Source organism: Leptonychotes weddellii, chromosome 14 (assembly GCF_054177405.1).
Source record: "Leptonychotes weddellii isolate Sample4059 chromosome 14, ASM5417740v2, whole genome shotgun sequence".
NCBI lineage: Eukaryota > Metazoa > Chordata > Mammalia > Carnivora > Phocidae > Leptonychotes > Leptonychotes weddellii.
In genome coordinates, this window is record NC_138382.1 from 22,910,156 (window position 1) to 22,930,357 (window position 20,202).

At 39.4% G+C, this 20,202-nt stretch overlaps 1 protein-coding gene across 7 annotated transcripts in view; it reads right to left on the minus strand.

Annotated features, from left to right (window-relative positions):
• The window catches only part of TUT7 (terminal uridylyl transferase 7), a 62,054-nt gene that overhangs the window by 18,273 nt on the left and 23,579 nt on the right, over positions 1-20,202 (minus strand). For all 7 annotated transcript variants that reach the window (XM_006742347.3, XM_031037978.2, XM_031037971.2 and 4 more), the window contains exons 11-22: positions 18,446-18,583; positions 15,475-15,655; positions 12,992-14,079; positions 12,460-12,610; positions 10,564-10,650; positions 9,877-9,977; positions 7,938-7,995; positions 3,611-3,714; positions 2,845-2,934; positions 2,334-2,447; positions 2,082-2,159; positions 1,287-1,464 (exon numbers count right to left, since the gene is read on the minus strand). In XM_006742347.3, the coding sequence (XP_006742410.1) occupies positions 1,287-1,464; positions 2,082-2,159; positions 2,334-2,447; positions 2,845-2,934; positions 3,611-3,714; positions 7,938-7,995; positions 9,877-9,977; positions 10,564-10,650; positions 12,460-12,610; positions 12,992-14,079; positions 15,475-15,655; positions 18,446-18,583 (2,368 nt within the window). The remainder of the gene's footprint in view (positions 1-1,286; positions 1,465-2,081; positions 2,160-2,333; positions 2,448-2,844; positions 2,935-3,610; positions 3,715-7,937; positions 7,996-9,876; positions 9,978-10,563; positions 10,651-12,459; positions 12,611-12,991; positions 14,080-15,474; positions 15,656-18,445; positions 18,584-20,202) is intronic.

The following is a 20,202-nucleotide window of genomic DNA, read 5'->3' on the forward strand; positions in this document are numbered from 1 at the left end:
TTTGCTTAATGCAGCAGAGACACTATGATATTAAGCTATTGGGCAGTTATAAACACTGCTGCCGCCACAACCCCTAAAATTCCTCCATTCTAGAATAGCTGGTTAAAAGTGTTCTTTCTGATTTAGCCTATTACTAATGGTTCATCTGAAAGTAATGTAAAAATGAGATGTAAAAAGATAAAGAGACTTCAAAAATTAAAAACAAAATATGGGGGTGCCTGGGTGGCTCAGTTGGTTAAGCGACTGCCTTCGGCTCAGGTCATGATCCTGGAGTCCCTGGATCGAGTCCCACATCAGGCTCCCTGCTCGGCAGGCAGCCTGCTTCTGCCTCTGACCCTCCCCCCTCTCATGTGCTCTCTCTCTCTCATTCTCTCTGTCTCAAATAAATAAAAATTAAAAAAAAAAATCTTTAAAAACAAAATATGAACAACTGGAGACCATACGAATCCACTGTGATAATGGAAAGGTTTAAGACAAAGTTCTATGTTTTTGACATATGAGATCCTAAAAAGTTAAAACCCTATCTAAAGCCACAGTGATCTGAATTTATTTTTATAAATGTTCACAGTGTTAATACTGCCAATAGGCAGAAGTAATGATGGAAACATAACCTAGAGTAATACACATTATTTAACTAATTAGAATATTAAAAAAATTAAAAAGATTAAAATCAATAAAATATTTCTTAAGCCAATTCTCAGTTCAGTTTTAAGCATTTAAACACCATTTTGTCCCTAAAATTAAAATCCCACAAATTGCAAATAAACAATCAACTACAAACATATATGGCCCAAGGATCCTTACATTCAATGGAAGAAAAGGCTGCAGCGTGGGCAAAAGAAATATCAAAATTTATATATAATTACTTATAGGTAAACTCCTTCATGAATAAATAGCAAGTAAGGATCTTGAAAATTTATTCTTAGTGCCCTTTCTTCACACCCTCAATTCGGAAGGTGTTAAAAGTCCTGCTCTTTTGAAGCTGCCATATCGCTATTGCAAACTTATTCTCCAGTACGTGTTCAACAAAAGTCAAAGATGTGTCCTGGTCAAAAGACTTCTGAATTGGTGAGAGGCCCCACAGGAGAACGTGGGTCACTTAAAAATACACCTTTATGCTGGAAAGAGACACGTGTGCTGCTGTGGACAGTCACAGGAAGGCTGTGCCGCCCATCCCAACCAGTGGCTCCCTGCCGTTCTGCAAGAGCTCTGCAGGGATGAAAAACAATGCCCTCACAGTTCAAACTCTATATTCTATTCCATTTTAAGTTTCATTTTATTTGTACCTTCAATAACAATGTATTTTGAGGTCCACTGTTTCTTAAAAGTTGTAAGCAGACTTTTTCTCCTGATGCTAATAACATGTTCTTTAAAATCAAATTCCTCTGTGTAGAATCGAAGAAGTCCCAACCACAGCTGCCCAACAGATTCTGTATTTTTCCCATATTCTGGCCAATAGATGGGCTAGAAATAGAAGGGAACAAGAGATATCATGCTCTATAGTAAAGTGTTAATATCTATCTTCATTTGTATCTTAGGGAGTAAGTTTGGACTTATTTTAATTAACTGGAATTTAAATAAAAACATAATAACATAACTTTTCTTTCACATTTTAAAATACCATTTATATGAGTTTATTAATCTCTACCCTGTGACTTCGAGATAGGGAGAGCTCAGGGTTTTAAATGTCAAACCCCAGAATGCATGTTTGTGGAAGAATCTGGAAATAAATTTTAAGAGCCTTGATGATGCCTGGGTTATTAGATCTTTGAACTCAACGAAAGTCTTTCCAAACTCTGAAAAGCACTTGGCAAATATTTGTTCACTTGGAATAAAGTTACATAATCATTTGGAATTGACAGGCATTAAAGAAATCCTAGATACAGTCCCTGGAAACTCACCTGGCTTAATAAAAGTGTTTTCAACTTCAGAGGAAACATCTATATATGCTAGTTTTTTACTCTCATAATATAAATAAATATAACAAGTGATAATATAGTTGTTGACCACTACATCACAGCATAGTACAGCTAACTTTTAGTCAAGGATGTAAAAAAAATCTTTACTCTTAAAATACGTACCAGTTCATCTATTTGATCAAAAAAATAAATATTCCAGCCATCAACAAATATTTCAGGTTTCTTTTCACCTTTGTATATCTGAAATTAATTTTTAAACTATTAGTATGGATTACAAATTTAATGCATTGATACAAAAACTTGTAGGAAAATAGTTAAATATTTAACTACAGAACCAAAGAATATTAGAGAAGGAAGAGGGCTCAAAGGCAACCCAGCTTTACAGATGAGAAACACAATTTCTTTTACTAATACCTCTTGAAGGACAGGAATGACTGGTGGATTCCTCTGCTGGAGAAAATATAGCACCATAAGTGTGTATGCATATGATGATAAGCTGCCTCTAGATGCGTCACCAATATCACACATCTAGAGGGAAGGAAAACGAGGAACAAAGGAAAGATCACCAATGTTTTCTGCTAAATTTGCAGCTACCCTACTATCACTAAAAGGTGCTTCTATAGGGCATTAATATAAAAATAACACCTTCAAATGCTAAAATATGCCAATAAAACCAAATAAGACCAACAAAAAGGGTGTCAAAAACAAAAGAAAAACCCCAACCATCAGTCACAAGCAAGATCAGATTATCATATGTAAAATTTAAGATGACAAAATTTTAGCTTGCCATGGCAGGCTTCCCAAAGTAGTTAAAGGAAGCATTTAACATGGCCATGGTTCTTTAAAAAATACAGACTTATGTTTTCAACTAGGTTTGAAGATGCAGTGAAATTTCCTGATGAATCCCAACAGGAAGCATACTCACCTTTGTAAATACTTTCATGGTATAGCATAAATATTTCACTCTGGGATCAATGGCTGAATAAGCAGATAAGAGCCTTGTGTTATGAAGGGCCTGTTAAAAGGAAAATTACACTATAGGGGATCAATTAGAAGAAAAAGTTTTAGGCTGGAATATTCTGAAAAGGTTTACAATGTAATTCACTTTAGGTTGAACACATTTAGACTGAAAGTAATATTTTTTTCTCCAAAACTGAGCTTCATTAACTTACTAGATAATAAGAATTATAAATGACATCTGAGCTCACAACTTCCATTATGTTAGTATGTCCTTAGTCTGAACATTCCTAGAAATAAGGGCTATTAAGATAATTCTGTCTAAGCAGATGCTAAGAGTCCCCCACCTCACCCTGGCATTATTTAAACTGAATGCCCCCAGGGTCCAGAGAAGGTCCATAAAGCCCTGAAGCAAACCAAGTATGAGACCAAAGACAGACAGACACTCCAAAATGAACTCTCTCTCTCAAATAAATAAAATATTAAAAAAAAAAAAAAATTCAAGCCAAACTAAAAGCACCTGCCACTCTGACCTCATTTTAAATAAATACTAACAACTCAGTTATATTCCCAGTCTCAGAACACTGCCAGGCATACAGCAAGCTCTCCTAAATAATGATTAAAAGAATGAACAAGATAAAAATAAATGGCTTAATTCTACTTGAGATTTTGTAAATTAAGAGACATTCATTCCCCTCGATCTCCCTAAAGAAAAAGCCTAGAGAAAATCTTACCAGTGTGTTATACAAACTGATGTCCACTTCCAAACCACTTCTCAAATGGAAGAACTTTACAATTGGCACCTTTGCTGTTGTAATAGGCAAGATGTTTCTCAGACCTAGGTTGGGAATAAGATAATATTGTTATATATAGCAGCTGGGCCATAAGCTACTCTTGTTAATGTTCCAACATAACTTTGGCCTGTTTCACTGCAGTCACTAGAACTACTCAGTTCTGTTATTCAACATCTGAGAAGACTTTTCTGGCAAAGTTTATATTAGTTAAACACATCGACATCTGAAGAACAAGGATGAACAAGGCAGCCAGTGCCCTCCAGGAGCTCACTGGATCGTATGCGTGTGTAGGGCTGTCAGTCTGATAAACCCCAGAACAGAAGAAACTACTACAGAGTCCAGGCTATGTGGACCCTTCCTATTCTCTCCACCTGACTATGTCTAATATAGAGAAAAGCCTTTGGGGCAATCATCTGAATCCTCGAAACAAAAATTACTTATCACAGAGCTAGAAGTGAAGACAGTAAAAGAGAGGAATCAACGTTGATAGGAGAGGAGGAAATTGCCTGAACTAGGCTTTGAAAAAGGAGAGTGACAGGTTTTAAAGATAGAGGCGGCTGAGGGGATTTAGCAGGCAAGGAAAAGTACACAGGGACAGGGCAGACGCCTAAAGCAGAAGGGCATGCTCGAGAACTTCCATGGAATTATGAAGGCTATAGAGTAGACATGAGGGAAAGGAATAATGAGTGATAGGAGGTGGGGCAGAAACCAGGAAGAACCTACACAGAGAACATATATATCATCCTGCTAAGAATTATCCTTAGAGGCAAAGAGACACCAGTGAACTATATAAGTTGGGGAGAATCACTGACCACATCTATCTGGACAACGCCCCTGGCTACGGACAGGTTGGACACAACCGCCAGAGGGACAGGGTGACCATTATGAAAAATGATCTATCTGGGCCTCAACTATCTTGGTGGCATGGGGATGCAGAGAAGCAGCAAGACATGCTTCGGAGTGTGTATACCTGGATGGGCTAGGGAAGCGGAGGTAAGCAGTAGAGGAAGTGGAGACGGGGGGCGGGGGTGGATAAGGGAGAAGAAGGAGGGCTATAAGAGTAAGAACTACCAGTTCCTGCATACCCAGAATCCTTCACAAACATTACCTCCTAAGAATGTTCACCCTCACCCAACAGATGAGAGGACAAAGCCCCAGACATATTAATTTGCTTAGGAATATGGAGCTAGTAAGTTGCAGAGCTAAAATTTGCACGTAGGTGTGACCAACTCCAAACTTCTACTGAACCTATTCTAGGATGAATTAGTTATCGCTTCACCCATTTTGGTGATTCCAAGGATGTCAGTGTCAGTAACAGAGAAAGTGGATTCAGAAGGAAGGGCAGGTAGTGGAGGTTGCAGCAGAAGGAAGGCAGTAAAGAGAAAGAGTTCATTCTGAGATGGAGTTGGAGTTTCTTCTCAAAGAGCTAAGTGGTGTGATCCAGAGCTCACGAGAAAAGTATGTAGATGATAGAAGAAATTTCAGAAAAAAAATCTGTGTGGGAGACAGAGGAGGTCTAACTTTTACTGATGGGGAGGGGGCAAGGAAGTTCATAGTTGCTGAATACCTGGCATATGCTAGATCCTGTACTTTAACGTACATCTTTCTTAACCTTAAATGCTATTATTGTTATTCTACTTTGTAGATGAGGAACCAAGCACTTATAATGAGGTTGAGTGTCTTTCTGGGAACATACAGCCAACAAGTGGGGAGGCAAGATTTAAAACAAGAGAATCTGATTCCAGAACCCCCACCAACTATTCTGCTATACTGTGTCTAAATTAGATCGCCTTACACTCCATTTCCTTCCGATTCTAGAATTTGACACTGTTGCCCATTACCAGCCTGTCCTCTATGGTTTATTCACAGCACATTGTCCTGGTTCTTGTCATTCCAATGGCTCTTTTTTCAGTGTCCTTTCTTAATTTCTACCCACAGAAATTTAGTCCTTAACTTCTCTCAAATGATCCCTTAGAATTCTCTTTTATTCTTGGTCTCTCTCTCTCTTCAAGGATTTCAATGCAAAGTTGTTTTCTTTTGTTCTTCAATCCTGACTGACAACTCCGTATTTCTAATTGCTTGCTTGACTTTTGACTCTCGATTATACCTTCATGGCAAACTACACACCTCCACGTGGTGTCCTCTACAAACATTCCCATTTCTCAAGTACCCAAACGTCAGTCTGAACCCTTATTTCCTACTTGTAGGTACCAAATCTAGGAAAGTTCCCCTTGGGAATCTCTCCTATTCTTTTCCTTTTAGGATCTTTAGCACCTGGTTAAGGTCCTTCTGCCCTTAGATTCACTTATATTATACCCTCTCTGAGAGGCTCTACCAGCTGCCGAAAAAGCTTAAGTTTTGTGTTTTTATTGGGTTGCTCCTCTTTTGGAAGAAACTTCACTGGTTTCCAAATATCTGCAGACTTTACCTTATCTAGTAATAGGAACCATGTGAAACTCCTCTCTAAATGTACTGATCCTCCCACTGTCCTGTAGATATACTACAGTAACCCTCATGTTCACATGTATGTACTCTTAGGAATGACTTCTCTTCTGGGAGAAGATCCTTCTCGAATCCGATTCATCATCACCTGAGATCAGAATAAACCCATCTCTTGCATGAATCTCCCCTATGCAACTCTCTCCCAGAATCTCTCTCTCTTCAGAACTTATTGAATACTTATAATAGCTTCTGACTCATTCTGAAAAATGAATACTACCCTACATTGTTACATGGTCTGTCAGATTACCTCCCCTTTCTTTAAATCTGAAAGTTGCCCAAGCAAAAGACTTGTATAGACTTATTTTATTTTTCCACCATTCCTAAGTGCCCAATATAGTGCTGAGCACATAGTAGGCACCCAATAAGACAGGTGGGGACCTTTTTAAAGATACTAGGTTCCATGCAATTGTGTTCCATTAGTGTATAAGTCCTATCAGTCTAAAAATGACCTGTTTTTAACATGGTTCATTCTTAAGATAGATACGCTGCTATATTTAGGGGAAAGGAACATGTCTGCAGTTTAATCTCAAATGGTACAGAAAAAATTGTGAGCAAGCAAGAAAGAGAATAAATCGAATGTAGTAAAATGTTAATAGCTGGTGGATTTGAATGAAGGATACACACAGAGTTTGTTATACAATGTTTGCTGCTTTCCTCTAAGTTTTAAATGATTTCAAAACAAAAAGTCAAAATCTAGCTCAGTACTAAATAATTAATAATTGTGGCAACTTAGCAATTTAGTTTCTCTGCATAATCTTCAAAAAGATTTAAAAAGCTCATGATCTTTAGAGGTAAAATTCCCAAGTGAGGGGAATGTATATTTCAGTGACCAAAAAATATTATCAATGCACTTCAAAAAAAAATGCTAATGTTCTTGGTTAACTTTCAGAGGGAATAAACTGAAATTAACATTGTTTTTCTTGTTATTCAAGTAACATGGTATCCTTTTTATTTAAACTCCTGGAAATAAAAAAGTACAAAAAAAAGGAGGGGGTAGCACTCAAGGTGTATGTTTGTGTGTAGCTATATGTGTGTACTCATGACATTAATGTTAAGTCTACTCTTGACTGAGATAAAAGAAAGCATCTTATGGACAGACCGTGGAAGTTTTGTGGGTCACAGACCATACTGTGTCCACCTTCATTCCTAGCTCCTAACACAGAAATTTGCTGAACCACATTTTAAAAGAAGATTCCCACTGTTAATAGCATCCATAGCTGTCCCTGACAGCAAAAGATATGTTAATGGCATGTCAGCACTGTGCACAAATGGACAGCATCTGTACGCTGTACAGCTATAAATATTTAGAAGTGACCCAGTTCAGTGTTCTCAATTTACTGGTGAGAGAAAAAGAGATCAAGTAAAGTTAAATGACTTGTTCAGGGTTGCGTACAACTGTCGAGCAGCATAGCTACAAATACAGTCCATAACCCCAGGGCTTTCCACGGTGCTTCACACTGATGCCAGCAACATTTTGACTGGTACAAGTGAATACAGCAAAACGGGTTTCCAAAATTTCTTACCTGTATGGTATATGCTTTGTTTTGAAATAAAACTAAGCTAGGCAACAATATGCACACAATGATTACCTCAGTGTTTTCATGTTTTATCATGCTTTATCACACAAAACTTTTTAAAGACACTGATACTGCAAATGTGCTATAGATGGGCCACTAGACTGTTTCATCGGCATTGATAAATTTTAAGTATGCAAAACACTAATAAAAAAGACAAAAATATTTTTAGACAAAGTTTGCAGAGGTACCTGAATGTTTTTTGAGGACTCTTGCCAATTCTTCAATAGTTCGTACACAGTCCAACCCCTGCAACAAAAATTGCACATACTGGCTCAAAAAGGGAAGACGGGTTCCAAACCTGGCTACAGATAGTTTTCATTACCTTCCGAAATAATGATATTAACTTCAACTCATTCTATATACATTTTTCCCTTTTAGGCAAGCCTTGGTCAGTATTCATAGGAAATAGCCTAAGGATACAAAAATTCCCATAGACCCTATTTACTAATTGTTTTTGGAGGTACAACAGAGGCTGAAATCAGATGCCCCAGTAAAGTCTGAACCATTGTCCAAGTGAGGACCTCCATTTTTCCCCTCTATGTAACTCCGTTATTCAGAAGGGCCCCCTGCCAGAATAAAGAAGGAGCTTCTGTGCCCCATTTTATTAATTATGGGTGGACTTTCATTATATTTCAGTTAAGAGCTGAGGAACTGCTGTGGAAAGTGATTAAGCTCAGATGATCTCTCCAAGGGACTGTGCATAATGCATAAATGAAAGTCATACTGCAAATACAAATGTTTCAAATAAATTATACTTAAAAACACTGGGCTTCGCTTTTACAACATAAACCCTTTTGATGGCTATACACATCCCAGAATGTATTTGAAATTTTCCTTCAGAAATGCCCATAAAGCTCGTTTCTAAGCCATGTAAAAATTCAATATTGATGATGCACAATCAGGTAATTGCATATACTGGACCCAATCTTGCTTATCCTCTTTACTCACCAAGCTCAGGGTAGATAACTTTTGGCTATTTTCCCAAATCAGATACATCCTCAAAAGACAAAGACTTGAAAGTAAGGAAAGACATAAAAAGATCTTGAGTGACAGCAGCATCACTCATTTGGCTTTACAGCATTTGGGCTGTTGTTAAAAATAAAAAAAAGAAGGGCGCCTGGGTGGCTCAGTCGTCAGGCGTCTGCCTTCAGCTCAGGTCATGGTCCCAGGGTCCTGGGATCGAGCCCCACATCAGGCTCCCTGCTCAGCAGGAAGCCTGCTTCTCCTTCTCCCACTCCCCCCTGCTTGTGTTCCCTCTCTCACTGTGTCTCTCTCTGTCAAATAAATAAAATCTTAAAAAAATAAAAAATAAAAAAATAAAAGGAACTTTGCACTTCTCAGACTTTATACCTTTATGCAGTATTTTATATTTTATAAAGGCTTCATATTTGTCAGGGGCTAGCAAATCTTTTCTGCTCTGCCAACTGTATGACCCTGCTGTGACTACTCGACTCTGTCGTTATAGAGTGAGGCAGAGGCCGTCAACACTTCATGAATGGAGGGATGGGACTGTGCTCCATACTGACAAAATAGTCAGTAGGCTGGATTTAGCCCGTGGGCCATAGGCTGCTGACTCCTGACATACATGATCCAAGCTGATGTGCACAACAATCTCCTGAGGCAAGAGGAACAGAAGGTACTCTTTCCTTTTATAGATTATCAACCAAAGACCACATGTTTACAGACATATGAAACCAAGCTTGTCTTGAATCTGGGTCTCTGAACTGTACGTTTAGCGCTCTTATCATGGTACCACATTTGCCTGCCTGCTAAACAAGTCTCAGAAAACCACACTACCTGCCTCCTAAAATACTTTTCAAAAAGCCTTATGTGGGTGTGTGCATCAAAGTCCACCTACTGGCCAATGAACACCGGAGGGGCTGGTTTGGCTTTGTAGTGTTCCCACAGGCTGCTTTCAAATCCGCTTTGTACTATAGGTTGAAAATACAAGCCCTGGTACCTCCTCATGTTTACCTCTAAGATTCTTAAGTATTTGACCAGAGAGACTGTGCCAAATGACGTACTTCATATGCGCTTATGAGTTTGGAAACTACCAAGCTGTACTGTCAGTCAAGACTGTCAAATCACACAGCCACAGCAAATTCAAGTTTTATGTGGTCACTGTACCTCTGCAGTTTCAAGTCCATTAATTGTCATACAGACGTCAAGGTCACTCTGCTTGAACCCAAATCCATTTTTGGAGGAGCCAAACAAGCTCAATTTAGTTCCTGTTAGGGATATATGAAAAGTAATAACTAATTATCTGAGTACATTTAATTTTCTGATTAAAACGGCCCTCTCATGAATAAAAAATACCCAGGTGTTAACTATCCTATATGAATCTCATCATAATCATGTTCTTTTATTAACCAGTCATTTATTACAAACTTTTCTCTCAAAATTTACTTTAAATAAATACAATCTGCATATGGTGTGAAAGATTACCAAGTGCCAAACTTTATTCTCAAATGCAAGGATATTTCAAGGAAAATGTGGATCACATCAATATATTTAATAATGTAATTTTACTGCTTTTTAAATATTCACTTTTTAGAGATTTAAAAATAACCCAAAATGAAATTTCACTTGTGGTATCTGTTAACAGAAATCCCACACTGCTACTGTCTTCTCTGTTGGTAAAGTAGGATCGGGCAGACCAAAGACCATCCTTGGTATATCACAAAGTAACTGAAGCCCCATCCCCACCATCACCATTCTTTCTCATTCTCAAAGTTAATGTGCTTATAACACATGTACTCATTCTGAAGGAAGGTTATGCTACCTTTCTTTTCTTAAAGGTAAAAAGTTATTTACCTGGAAACTCCTGTCTTATGAAACTTTCTAGGTTTTGACGAATATGTTCACGAGCTTGATCTTCTAAAATAGTTGGAGAAAAATCCTCTGTTTAAAATAAAAAAAGAAAACATTAAGAAACAAAGATTGTTCACATTCTCTGGGGAAAATAATCATTTTTTATAAAACAAAATCTAACAAGTTAAAAAGAAAACTAAATTTTATGTGTCTTCTTGGTAGACAGCATTAGTACTATAAAATAGAGGATGTCTTTCTTTGAAAAGAGTCTGTTCCCACCCTCTTACGCTGCGGGTGGGAATGTAAGCTGGTGCAGCCACTCTGGAAAACAGCATGGAAGGTCCTCAAAATGTTGAAAATAGAGTTACCCTACAACTCAGCAATTGCACAAAGACACAAATGTAGTGATCTGAAGGGGCACCTGCACCCCAATGTTTATAGCAGCAATGTCCATGACAGCCAAACTTTGGAAAGAGCCCAGATGTCCATCAACAGATGAATGGATAAAGATCATATATATATATATATATATATATACATATATACACACACACACACACACACCAGAATACTACTCAGTCATCAAAAAAATGAAATCTTGCCATTTGCAATGACGTGGATGGAACTAGAGGCTATTAAGCTAAGTGAAATAAGTCAATCAGATAAAGACAATTATTACATGATCTCACTCATGTGGAATTTAAGAAACAAAACAGGATCATAGGAGAAGGGGAGGGAAAAATCAAACAAGACAAAATCAGAGAGGGAGCCAAACCATAAGAGACTCAATCATAGGAAACAAACTGAGGGTTGCTGGAGGGGAGGGGGGTGGAGGGATGGGGTAACTGGGTGATGGGCATTAAGGAGTGCACGTGATATAACGAGCACTGAGTATTATATGCAACTAATGAATCACTGACCTCTACCTCTGAAACTAATAATACATTCTATGTTAATTAATTGAATTTAAATTAAAAAAGGAAAAAAATAAAAAATTAATACTGTATTATACCCCGCCCCCACACTAATGAAAAAAAAAGAAAGAAAGAAAGAAAGAGTCTGTTCCCAGGAGCTGCTACTGAAATAGAAACAAATCTGAACAATGGTTCTGCTCCGAGGTTTCAGAAACCCTGGGTTCTATAAAGGTGGTCCTCAGGGAACTGCCCCAGAGTGTGAACACAGAAGTTTGTGAGCATGTGCATATATATTATTTTCTAAGGGGAATCTAGTTTCCTTTTATAGCTTATAACCTCCAAAAAGGTTTAAAAGCGACTCAGTGACTGGTTTACAAGTAAGGGCCTTCTGGCACTGTGATGCACCAAGTTCATCTCAACAGCTGCCTGCCTCTCCTCAATGTTCTTCCTTTAACTTTAACTCTCTGTCTACCACTGCTTCCCCGAACTGGTATTCCTCAAAGGGCTGTTAGGGGGCTATTAATTAGTGTTAAAGTATTTTATGCTCAAGTTTTGGAAATGCTGGGATAAAGAGTTAAATAGGTTCTTTTCCATAACACTGCTCAGAGGCCTTTATTATGCTAACGTGCCCTGCAAATCTCTCCAGCAGGGAAACGCGGGTACACTCATTCCCTACTTGGAGTACTTCTTGCCATGAAATACTATTAACTGCACTTAGGAAAACAGTTCAAGGAACACTAGTTGGGAATGCTAGTACTCCAACAGTTAGACTTAAAAGATCCTCCCTCCTTCCCTGTCTTTCCTTCAACAATTGTTTACTGTGGGTCTCAACTGGAACAGGCAGTACATAGAGCTCTGTTGACACCATGGAGAATGGAACAGACTCGGTCCCAGTGATGGAGCTAACAGGTCAGTGATTCAGAGGACTCTTGAGCAAATGTCAATGCAATATTTGGACAAATGAAAAGAAATGTTAATAACTTACTATAACACTGGATGCAAACTTGATCTAAGATATTTGAAAATTTGGGTGTCAGTGGTGGCAAAGGTTCCAGCTGAATTCTTTTGAAGTCTTCGGGACAGTCCTTCTTGAGATGACCTTCTCGTTTGCATAAGCTGCACACAACCGTAGGAGACTGCAGGAAGGTGGCAAAGTAAAACAAGACATAATATACAACTCTGCCAAATAAAGGGGTCCTGAATCATTTTTTTAAAAGTCCACAGTCTACTCTCACTTTCCAAAGGAATAAAAATAATATGCAGTCACTCCAGAGGGGGACATCTTTTGGGATACTCATGAGACAAAGGTAATAATTTCCACTACCAAGAGCATTCCCTTTCTCCAATGCAAATTTGCATGGGTCTGAGGGAAAGAGATGGAGCAGCTGTACTGGAGTGTAAGACCAACTCCTCACTACCACCCAGACAGGGGAGAGTCTGTTCTAGTACACAAAAATTAAAATTACATGCATTAAAACTGTTTAATGTCTCTTGGTTCTGGAAGTGGCACTGATTACCTTGCCTTTGGTGAATGTGAGTTTACTAAATTCATAGAAGAAATCAGACTGATCCACAGTTGAGCTTTCCTCGCATGCACTTTCTTCTTTAAGACAGATCTTATTAAATTCCATTAGTAGAGCCCCATCCGCAGGTTTTCCACTTTCTTTCAAGTCTTTATACTTAGCAGACTCTCCTAATTCATCCTCCTCCTCAGACAGGGCATCCTCGTCCCCTGATCCCGTGTATGTATTTTCTAACTCATCTTCATTAGCCAAGTCGTCCTCATCTTCCCTTCGGGTAATGGACAGCCTGGGTTCTTCATCGTCATCCTCTTCCTCTTCCTCCTCCTCCTCTTCATCGGAATGAATGATTCCTGATGTATGGCCCTGTCTTGAAGGGGTGAAGTGGCTTAGAGCATCTTCGAGATCATCAGTACCTTCTACGCCTTCTTCGTCAACATCAGCCTTGTCCTCTGAAGTAGTGAATCCATCACACTCTCTGGCTGCAGGATTTTGGAAGCTTTCTAAATCCAAAGTGCTCTCTGTCTCATTATTTTGTGTGCTGCCGCAGATGACAAGCTCTCGATGTCTGCTGCGCCTTAAACCCTGGTCATCGGCAGTCAAAGGATGCTTGCCCTCTCTCCCAATTTCACTTCCTGTTTCTTGATGGTGTCCTTTAATATCCTCATACTCATCACAACTGGCCCCTGCCTTGATACAGTCTGGGTTTTCCAGGTGGACACTGACGTGCGCATTTCCCATTTCCTCCGTTGGGGGGCTTCCAAAGCTTTCGGCAGTCTCTTTAAGAGTCAGTGGTTGTACCATGCAGGTATCTGCAGTCAAACTGGCAGCACCTGGCCCCTGAGCCAAAACTGAGCTTTTGAGTTTATCATCTTTTGCTTGTGCAGCCGGGTCATGCTTGGCGACCTCTTTAGAATGTTCGGAAAGACATGTGACAGTACTCAGAGGCTTTGGAAGGCTGGATTTTGTAATTTTGTGTGGAAGAGCAAAATACTTATACGTTGTCCTTAAACAATGAAGTATATATTCAAACACGGGTTGATTATTTAGAGTCCTTGCCACATTTCTTTTAACAGAGTAGGGATCTGTAACAAAAAAAAGAAAGAAAAATCCACCACTTCATACATTTCTATTTCACGTTTTAAAAATTAGCCTGCTGTAGATAAAAACAGACAACCAAACAATACTAAAGTTTAGCATGAATCTTGTATGCTTTTTAAAAAATTGGGGATGGGGAATAAGAAAGGTGTAGTTTAAGAACAAAGAGAAATGTTTTCTTAAACGTCTGCTCTATGAAAAGAACCCATTCTGTTCTGAACAAATTCCCCTTCCCTATTTTGTTCTGTGACTGTGGAGGTAAAAAAGGTGTCATTAGTGTGCTTTTGTGCCCTGGGGAAGTGAGGACTTCCCTCCAGGCTCTGCTGAGTGCTCTGCCTCCCCACTCAGCCAGGCCCTGTGGTGTGTAGAGCTTACCTCCACTCTTCTGCCCTGGGAAGCCCCATCACTGAACTGGCTGGACTGAATTCAGGGGCGAGAGGGAGGCACCAGGAGGAGACACCACTTCTCTCAATCTTTTCTCCTCCCCTAGAACTCCAGCAGGTTAGGCAATTGGCCAGAAGAGCTGTGCCAGAGAAACTGCAGGGGAGGGTTTAAAAATGTGAGATCCCCATGACTGCACACAGAATTTATGCAAAATGCAAAAAAAAAAAAAAAAAAAAAAACCTTCTTATGCAATATAAAGCTTGAAAAAAATCAAGCAAAAATACGAGAATTCCATTTAGGAGGTTCTTTAAGTTATTTCAAGGAGGAGAATTAAGATTTCTAGAGGGGTTTCAACCTCCTGACTTTGCAAAGATGAGAAGAGCTAGTCCATTTAATGTAGTCTACAGGGCACATCAGAGAGTCTTTCATACAATGGTTTTAGTTAAATGAGCCTTCGGTAGAAAAAGTGTTCTCATGAATCAGTTCCAAATGCTACTGTAAATATTCCAATAATAACCAGCCCCTCTTTCTATGAAGAGGAATCCAACGAAGAATTATTTTTCATGAGAAAAAGTATTTTCTCACCTTCGTAAAACTAAATGACAACAACAATCCAGGAAAGGACTGAATCTAAAAATCCAGCAAGGAGAACAGTAAAGAGGAAAGGGGGATTCACACATCATGGGGTGGGGGAAAACTCTGTATAAGCGTTTACGTTGTTAAGCAATTTACAGAGAAAGCAAGGACTCAGCCAGCCACTGTTTTAGCTGTTTTTTTTTTAACTAAGACGTTTTACTGCAGTGCTTAAAAAAACCCAGGATGAACAAACAGTTTGGTCCCTTGGAATGACCACAGTAACACATGCAAGATTCTAACTATTTCACTTTCGGGGTCAGGCCTACATTACGTGTGGAGGCTGAAAGGAGAATGAAGTAAAAAGCATGCGGTTAGACTGGTACCTTAAAAAAAGGGAATTACAGATAAACATTTTGAGATACCTTCAATGGCAATGCGCTTTTTGGGCCAATCCTTTGATTCCCGAGATACAGATTCTTTGACACGAATACTGATCACTAAATCAGCCAAATTAAATTCTAAAGCATAGAATCGAAGCATTTCCACCCAGAGCTGCCCAACTGGAACTGACGGGACGTGCTTGGAATCAAACATTAATGATACCTATTAACAGCAAAGAGAAACACACAGGTTAGTCGAGATGTCAGCACAATCTGAAAAATTAGAGATCATTCAAGCAAATTACAAAAAACCTAAAAACCTTAGCAAAGACAGGAATTTGACAATCCATCTAGGTAAATCAATCTAGGTTATATTTCGTTGGTGAGAAAATGGCATTCCTACCCTGCACTCCTGGGATGAGAGCATGTTAAAATCTAACCATCATCATAGGAGCAGACAGGCAATTTTAGGCAACCAGGTGGCACTCCTTATTTTGAAGGCTGAATGACAGGTGGAGAGAAACGTGCCCGGATTGCTACTCTCAGCACGGAGCTCTCCCTGGCGCTGCCGCTGGAGGGCGCGTTTACACTTACACACACAAAAATGGGAGGCAGCTATAGGCGGAGAGCAAAAGGCAAAACACTCCTTTCATTTGCTCTGAGAAGCTACATACGCTCACTGAATCTGCCAGGGACAAATGATTTTAAAGTCAACTCTTTTTTTTTTTTTTTTAAGGTTTATTTATTTAAGTAATCTCTCTGCCCAACGTGGGGCTTGAACTCATGACCCTGAGATCAAGAGTCTCATGCTGTTAACGCCTGATAGAGCCAGGCTCCCCAACGTCAAGTAACTCTTGACATCAGAAATTGATGCAGGTTTTACATTCACTGACTCTCGACAAACTGGAATATACTGTGATGGACTATACTGGAAGGTGCACAGGACCTAGAATAGAAACAAGAGAGTCCAAATACTGACTCTGCCACTTCATGGCTCTTAGCTGCTCTTGGACTTAGCCTCTTCACTCTCAGTCGGAGTGACAGCATAGTGGCTAACAGAACTGGTTTTGCAATGGGACACTTTAGGCTTGAAATCCAACTCTGCCATGTACTAGCTGCGTATGATCCTGGCCAAGCTCTATGCTGTCTAAGGCTCAGTTTCCTCATCTGAACAATGGGGATTACAGTACCCACCTCAGAGGGTTGTTGGGAGGACTGAGTGAGAGAATGTCTGTAAAGAGCTTAGCACAGTGCCTGGCACACATGTTCAAAAAATGGTCGCTATCATTATCTGCAGAGTAGGGATGGTACCACCTATAACACAGGATAGTTATGAGGATTAAATGAGAAACAAGGGAAAGCATCCGGCGGATTTGGTTGCTCTCTGTATTCTTTCACTTATAGTCTTTCAAGTACAAGAAATCCATTTATCATTGAAACATAATGTCACAACTGTAAGATGCTCTTGAGGGGTAATCCAGCTCAACTCCCTAAGTTACAAGAGAAAACTGAAGCCCAAAGAGTTGACATGACTTGTCAAAGGTCCCACTGCTTGTCAGCGGCAGAACGAGCACAATGCGTCTCGATCCCGGTATCTCGCCATGCAATCAATCTCGACCCTATCTAGGTCTTCATTTCTGAAGTGGTAGCATGACTGATCTCTCCAAATAGCATGAAAATGTAAACATCAAGTATTTGCTTGGGCTTACAGCAACAGCTTTTCCTTCTCTAGGTATACAAATCTGTTGCACAACATACTTTATTATACTGAGCTTCAAAACAAGTGGTATAGTATTTTATTAATCACTAAATCCTGACCACAAGTATTCTGTCAAGTACGATAAAGTCATCAGGTAGATTTACAAAGCAGAACTGCCTGAAAACGGAAATTATCTAGGTCCCGAACACTGTAGTTGAGGACACAAAGAAAACCCCCAGAAATTGAAAGCCTCATTAAATTTCACCGCTTTATCCATAAGCCTTATTCAGCATCACTAATGGCTCTTAAGCATCTCACTGAGATGACTTGATAATACCACAATATGGAACTTACAAAACCTTGGACATATCTACACTAGTGGTACTTAAGCTGTTTTTCATTATTGTTTTTATTCTTTTAAAGTAGGGAACGCTTTCTTTTTCAAAAACAAAAAAATGGCAACTAACATTTACTGAGAGCTTACCACTTGCTTGGCACTGAGTTAAGCATTCTAGAAGCCAATGACCCTATGAGAGGGTACCAATATCATCTCCATTTTTAGGTGAGGAAACTGGGGCCCAAGAAGATTAAGTCATTTTCCCATGGACACACAGCCAGGACGTGGGAGAGCTGGGATATGAATTCACAGATTCTGGCTCCACAGCTCCACTAGTGGAACCCCAAGTAGAAAAGAGAAAAAAGTGGTGGTGTTCTGGTGGCAACAGGGGTTGAATGGCACCACTTCCCTTCTCTCTCCAGCGCTCAAGGATTCGAGAAAACACAACTGGAGAATCTATGATTCACCACCATTTCCCCATTTTAAGCATGGACCTGAGGAGCGACAGGACTTGAGTAGAGCGAGGACTAGAATCCTGGTCTCAGAAGTCCTTTGCGGGTATTGCTACCATTTCATCCCAGAGAGTTACGGGGAAGGTCGTGGGGTCAGGGCCCATACACCAATTTGGGGCAGATTCCTATCCTTATTTCTAGTATAATTACATTGCTCAGTTTTGTTTGAAATTTCAATGGCAGTTCTTCCCTTGTGCATAAATTTCCCTGCCTCCCCCTAATGGTACTGATGAGGACACTGAAATACATTATATTGAATACTTCTTCACTGTGGATTCAGTGATCTGAATTTTACCTTCTCTCATTACTTGTCTATTTCAAGGACTGAACAAACTAGGGAATGAAATATCCATGAAAGAGTTAAGATAGTTGACAGATGAAAGGAGGACTGATTAACTCACAGACTCCACAATTAACAATGAAATCAAATATAAATGGCAAAATGAACAATGAGAGAGAACAGACCTGTCCCCTTTTAACAGGTACTTCTTTTGGTGTGTCTGCATCTCCGGCGGCATTGTCAGTGTATTCCCAGACCACGGTGTCTTTTTGAACATCTTTAAGGTTGAAGTTCCCTAGTTTGTTTAATGAGAATCCTTCGATCTAGGAAAAATTAGACATATACTATTATTATGAGGTAGAAAGGATTTTATAGCAACCAGAGTGTATTAACCCTGGAAGAAATGAAAACACAGCCCACTGAAAATAGAAAAGGTATCAGTTTATGGACTGAGACATCTGTTAATTTAAAAATATTTTTTAAAAGTAAAAAACAAGGTTTTCACTTGCAAAAGAAATGGTGATTTTGTGAGATAATTCTTTAGTGAACAGTCTAAGAGAAGGTAACACAGCCTAGGCCCAAAGCCACGGGTTCTGGAGTAAAACTGCACAGGCCCCAACCTCACCTCCCTTGTGGAGCTGTGAGCCTTTCAGTCAGTACCTTCCTCCTGGTCTCAGGTTTCTGTAAAAACGGGTTACACTAGAACTTCCCCCATGAGATAATTGTGACATGAAATAATGATATGGCACACAGGGAATGCTCAATGTGAGAAACCATTTCTATTGATGCTGCTGAGATGCCAATTGCTAAAGAACACAGTCTGGGCTCAAAAGGTCTAAGAAATGTGGAACAAAGTTGAACAGATTTCTTTATTGTGCAGGGGGCTTGATCATAGCCTTTAAACTGGTTAATGTAGCTAATGGGTCATGGTGTGGGGTGTGGATGCGGTATCCTGTTTCTCAAATGTATTTCCACGTCAGATGGGACTACTTTTTTGGTTTAGTACACAGAGTGATCCTTCTAAAACATAAGCCAACATTTCATTTCACCTGCTCACAATGGTTTCCTTCTTACTCAGGATAAAATTCAGTCCCTTCCAGGGCCTAGGTAATCTGGCCCTTTGCCACTTCTCTGTCCCATCTTCTCGATACATCCTCCTGGCTCAGAGTGCTACTCCCTCTGCTTTAAAAGCTCCTCCCCTAACAACCACGGAGCCACACTCCCTGGCTGGCTTGTGCTTTTAGGGCTCCACCTAAGAAATCCTTGCCCACCCTCAGGCTGCAAAGATTTTTTTTCCTTTTTCTTCTGGGAATTTGTTTATTTTATTTTATTTTATTTTGAGAGAGAGCGAGCGAGAGCATGAGTTGAGGGAGAGGCAGAGGGAGAAGGAGTGACAGATTCGCAACTGAGCAGGGATCCCGACAAGGGGCTCGATCCCAGGAGCCTGGGATCATGACCTGAGCTAAAGGCAGACACTTAACCGAATGAGCCACCCAGGTGCCCAGGGAATTTGATAATTTTAACTTCTACATTTAAATCTTTGATCTATTTTGAGTTAATTTTGGTGGATGTTGGGAGGTTAAGGGTTGATGTTCATATCTTTTTTCCTTATGAGTATCTAGATTCTCCAGGATCAACTGTTGAAAAGACTTTCCCCCAATGAAATGCTTATGCACTTTTGTTGAAAACAGTATCAATGCTTCCAATCCACAGACTTGGTATGTCTCTACATTTATGTATGTTCTTATTTAATATTCACAGTAATGTTCTATTGTTCACGTTGGAAGTCTTACACATCTTTTGTTAAATTTATTCTTAATTAGTGTATGTTTTCAAGCAGCATTATTAATGGCATTTTTCAAAACCATTTTTAAATGTTGCTAATATATAAAAGTACAAATTTTTTAGTATATCATCTTTGTATTCTATGCTCATACTAAAT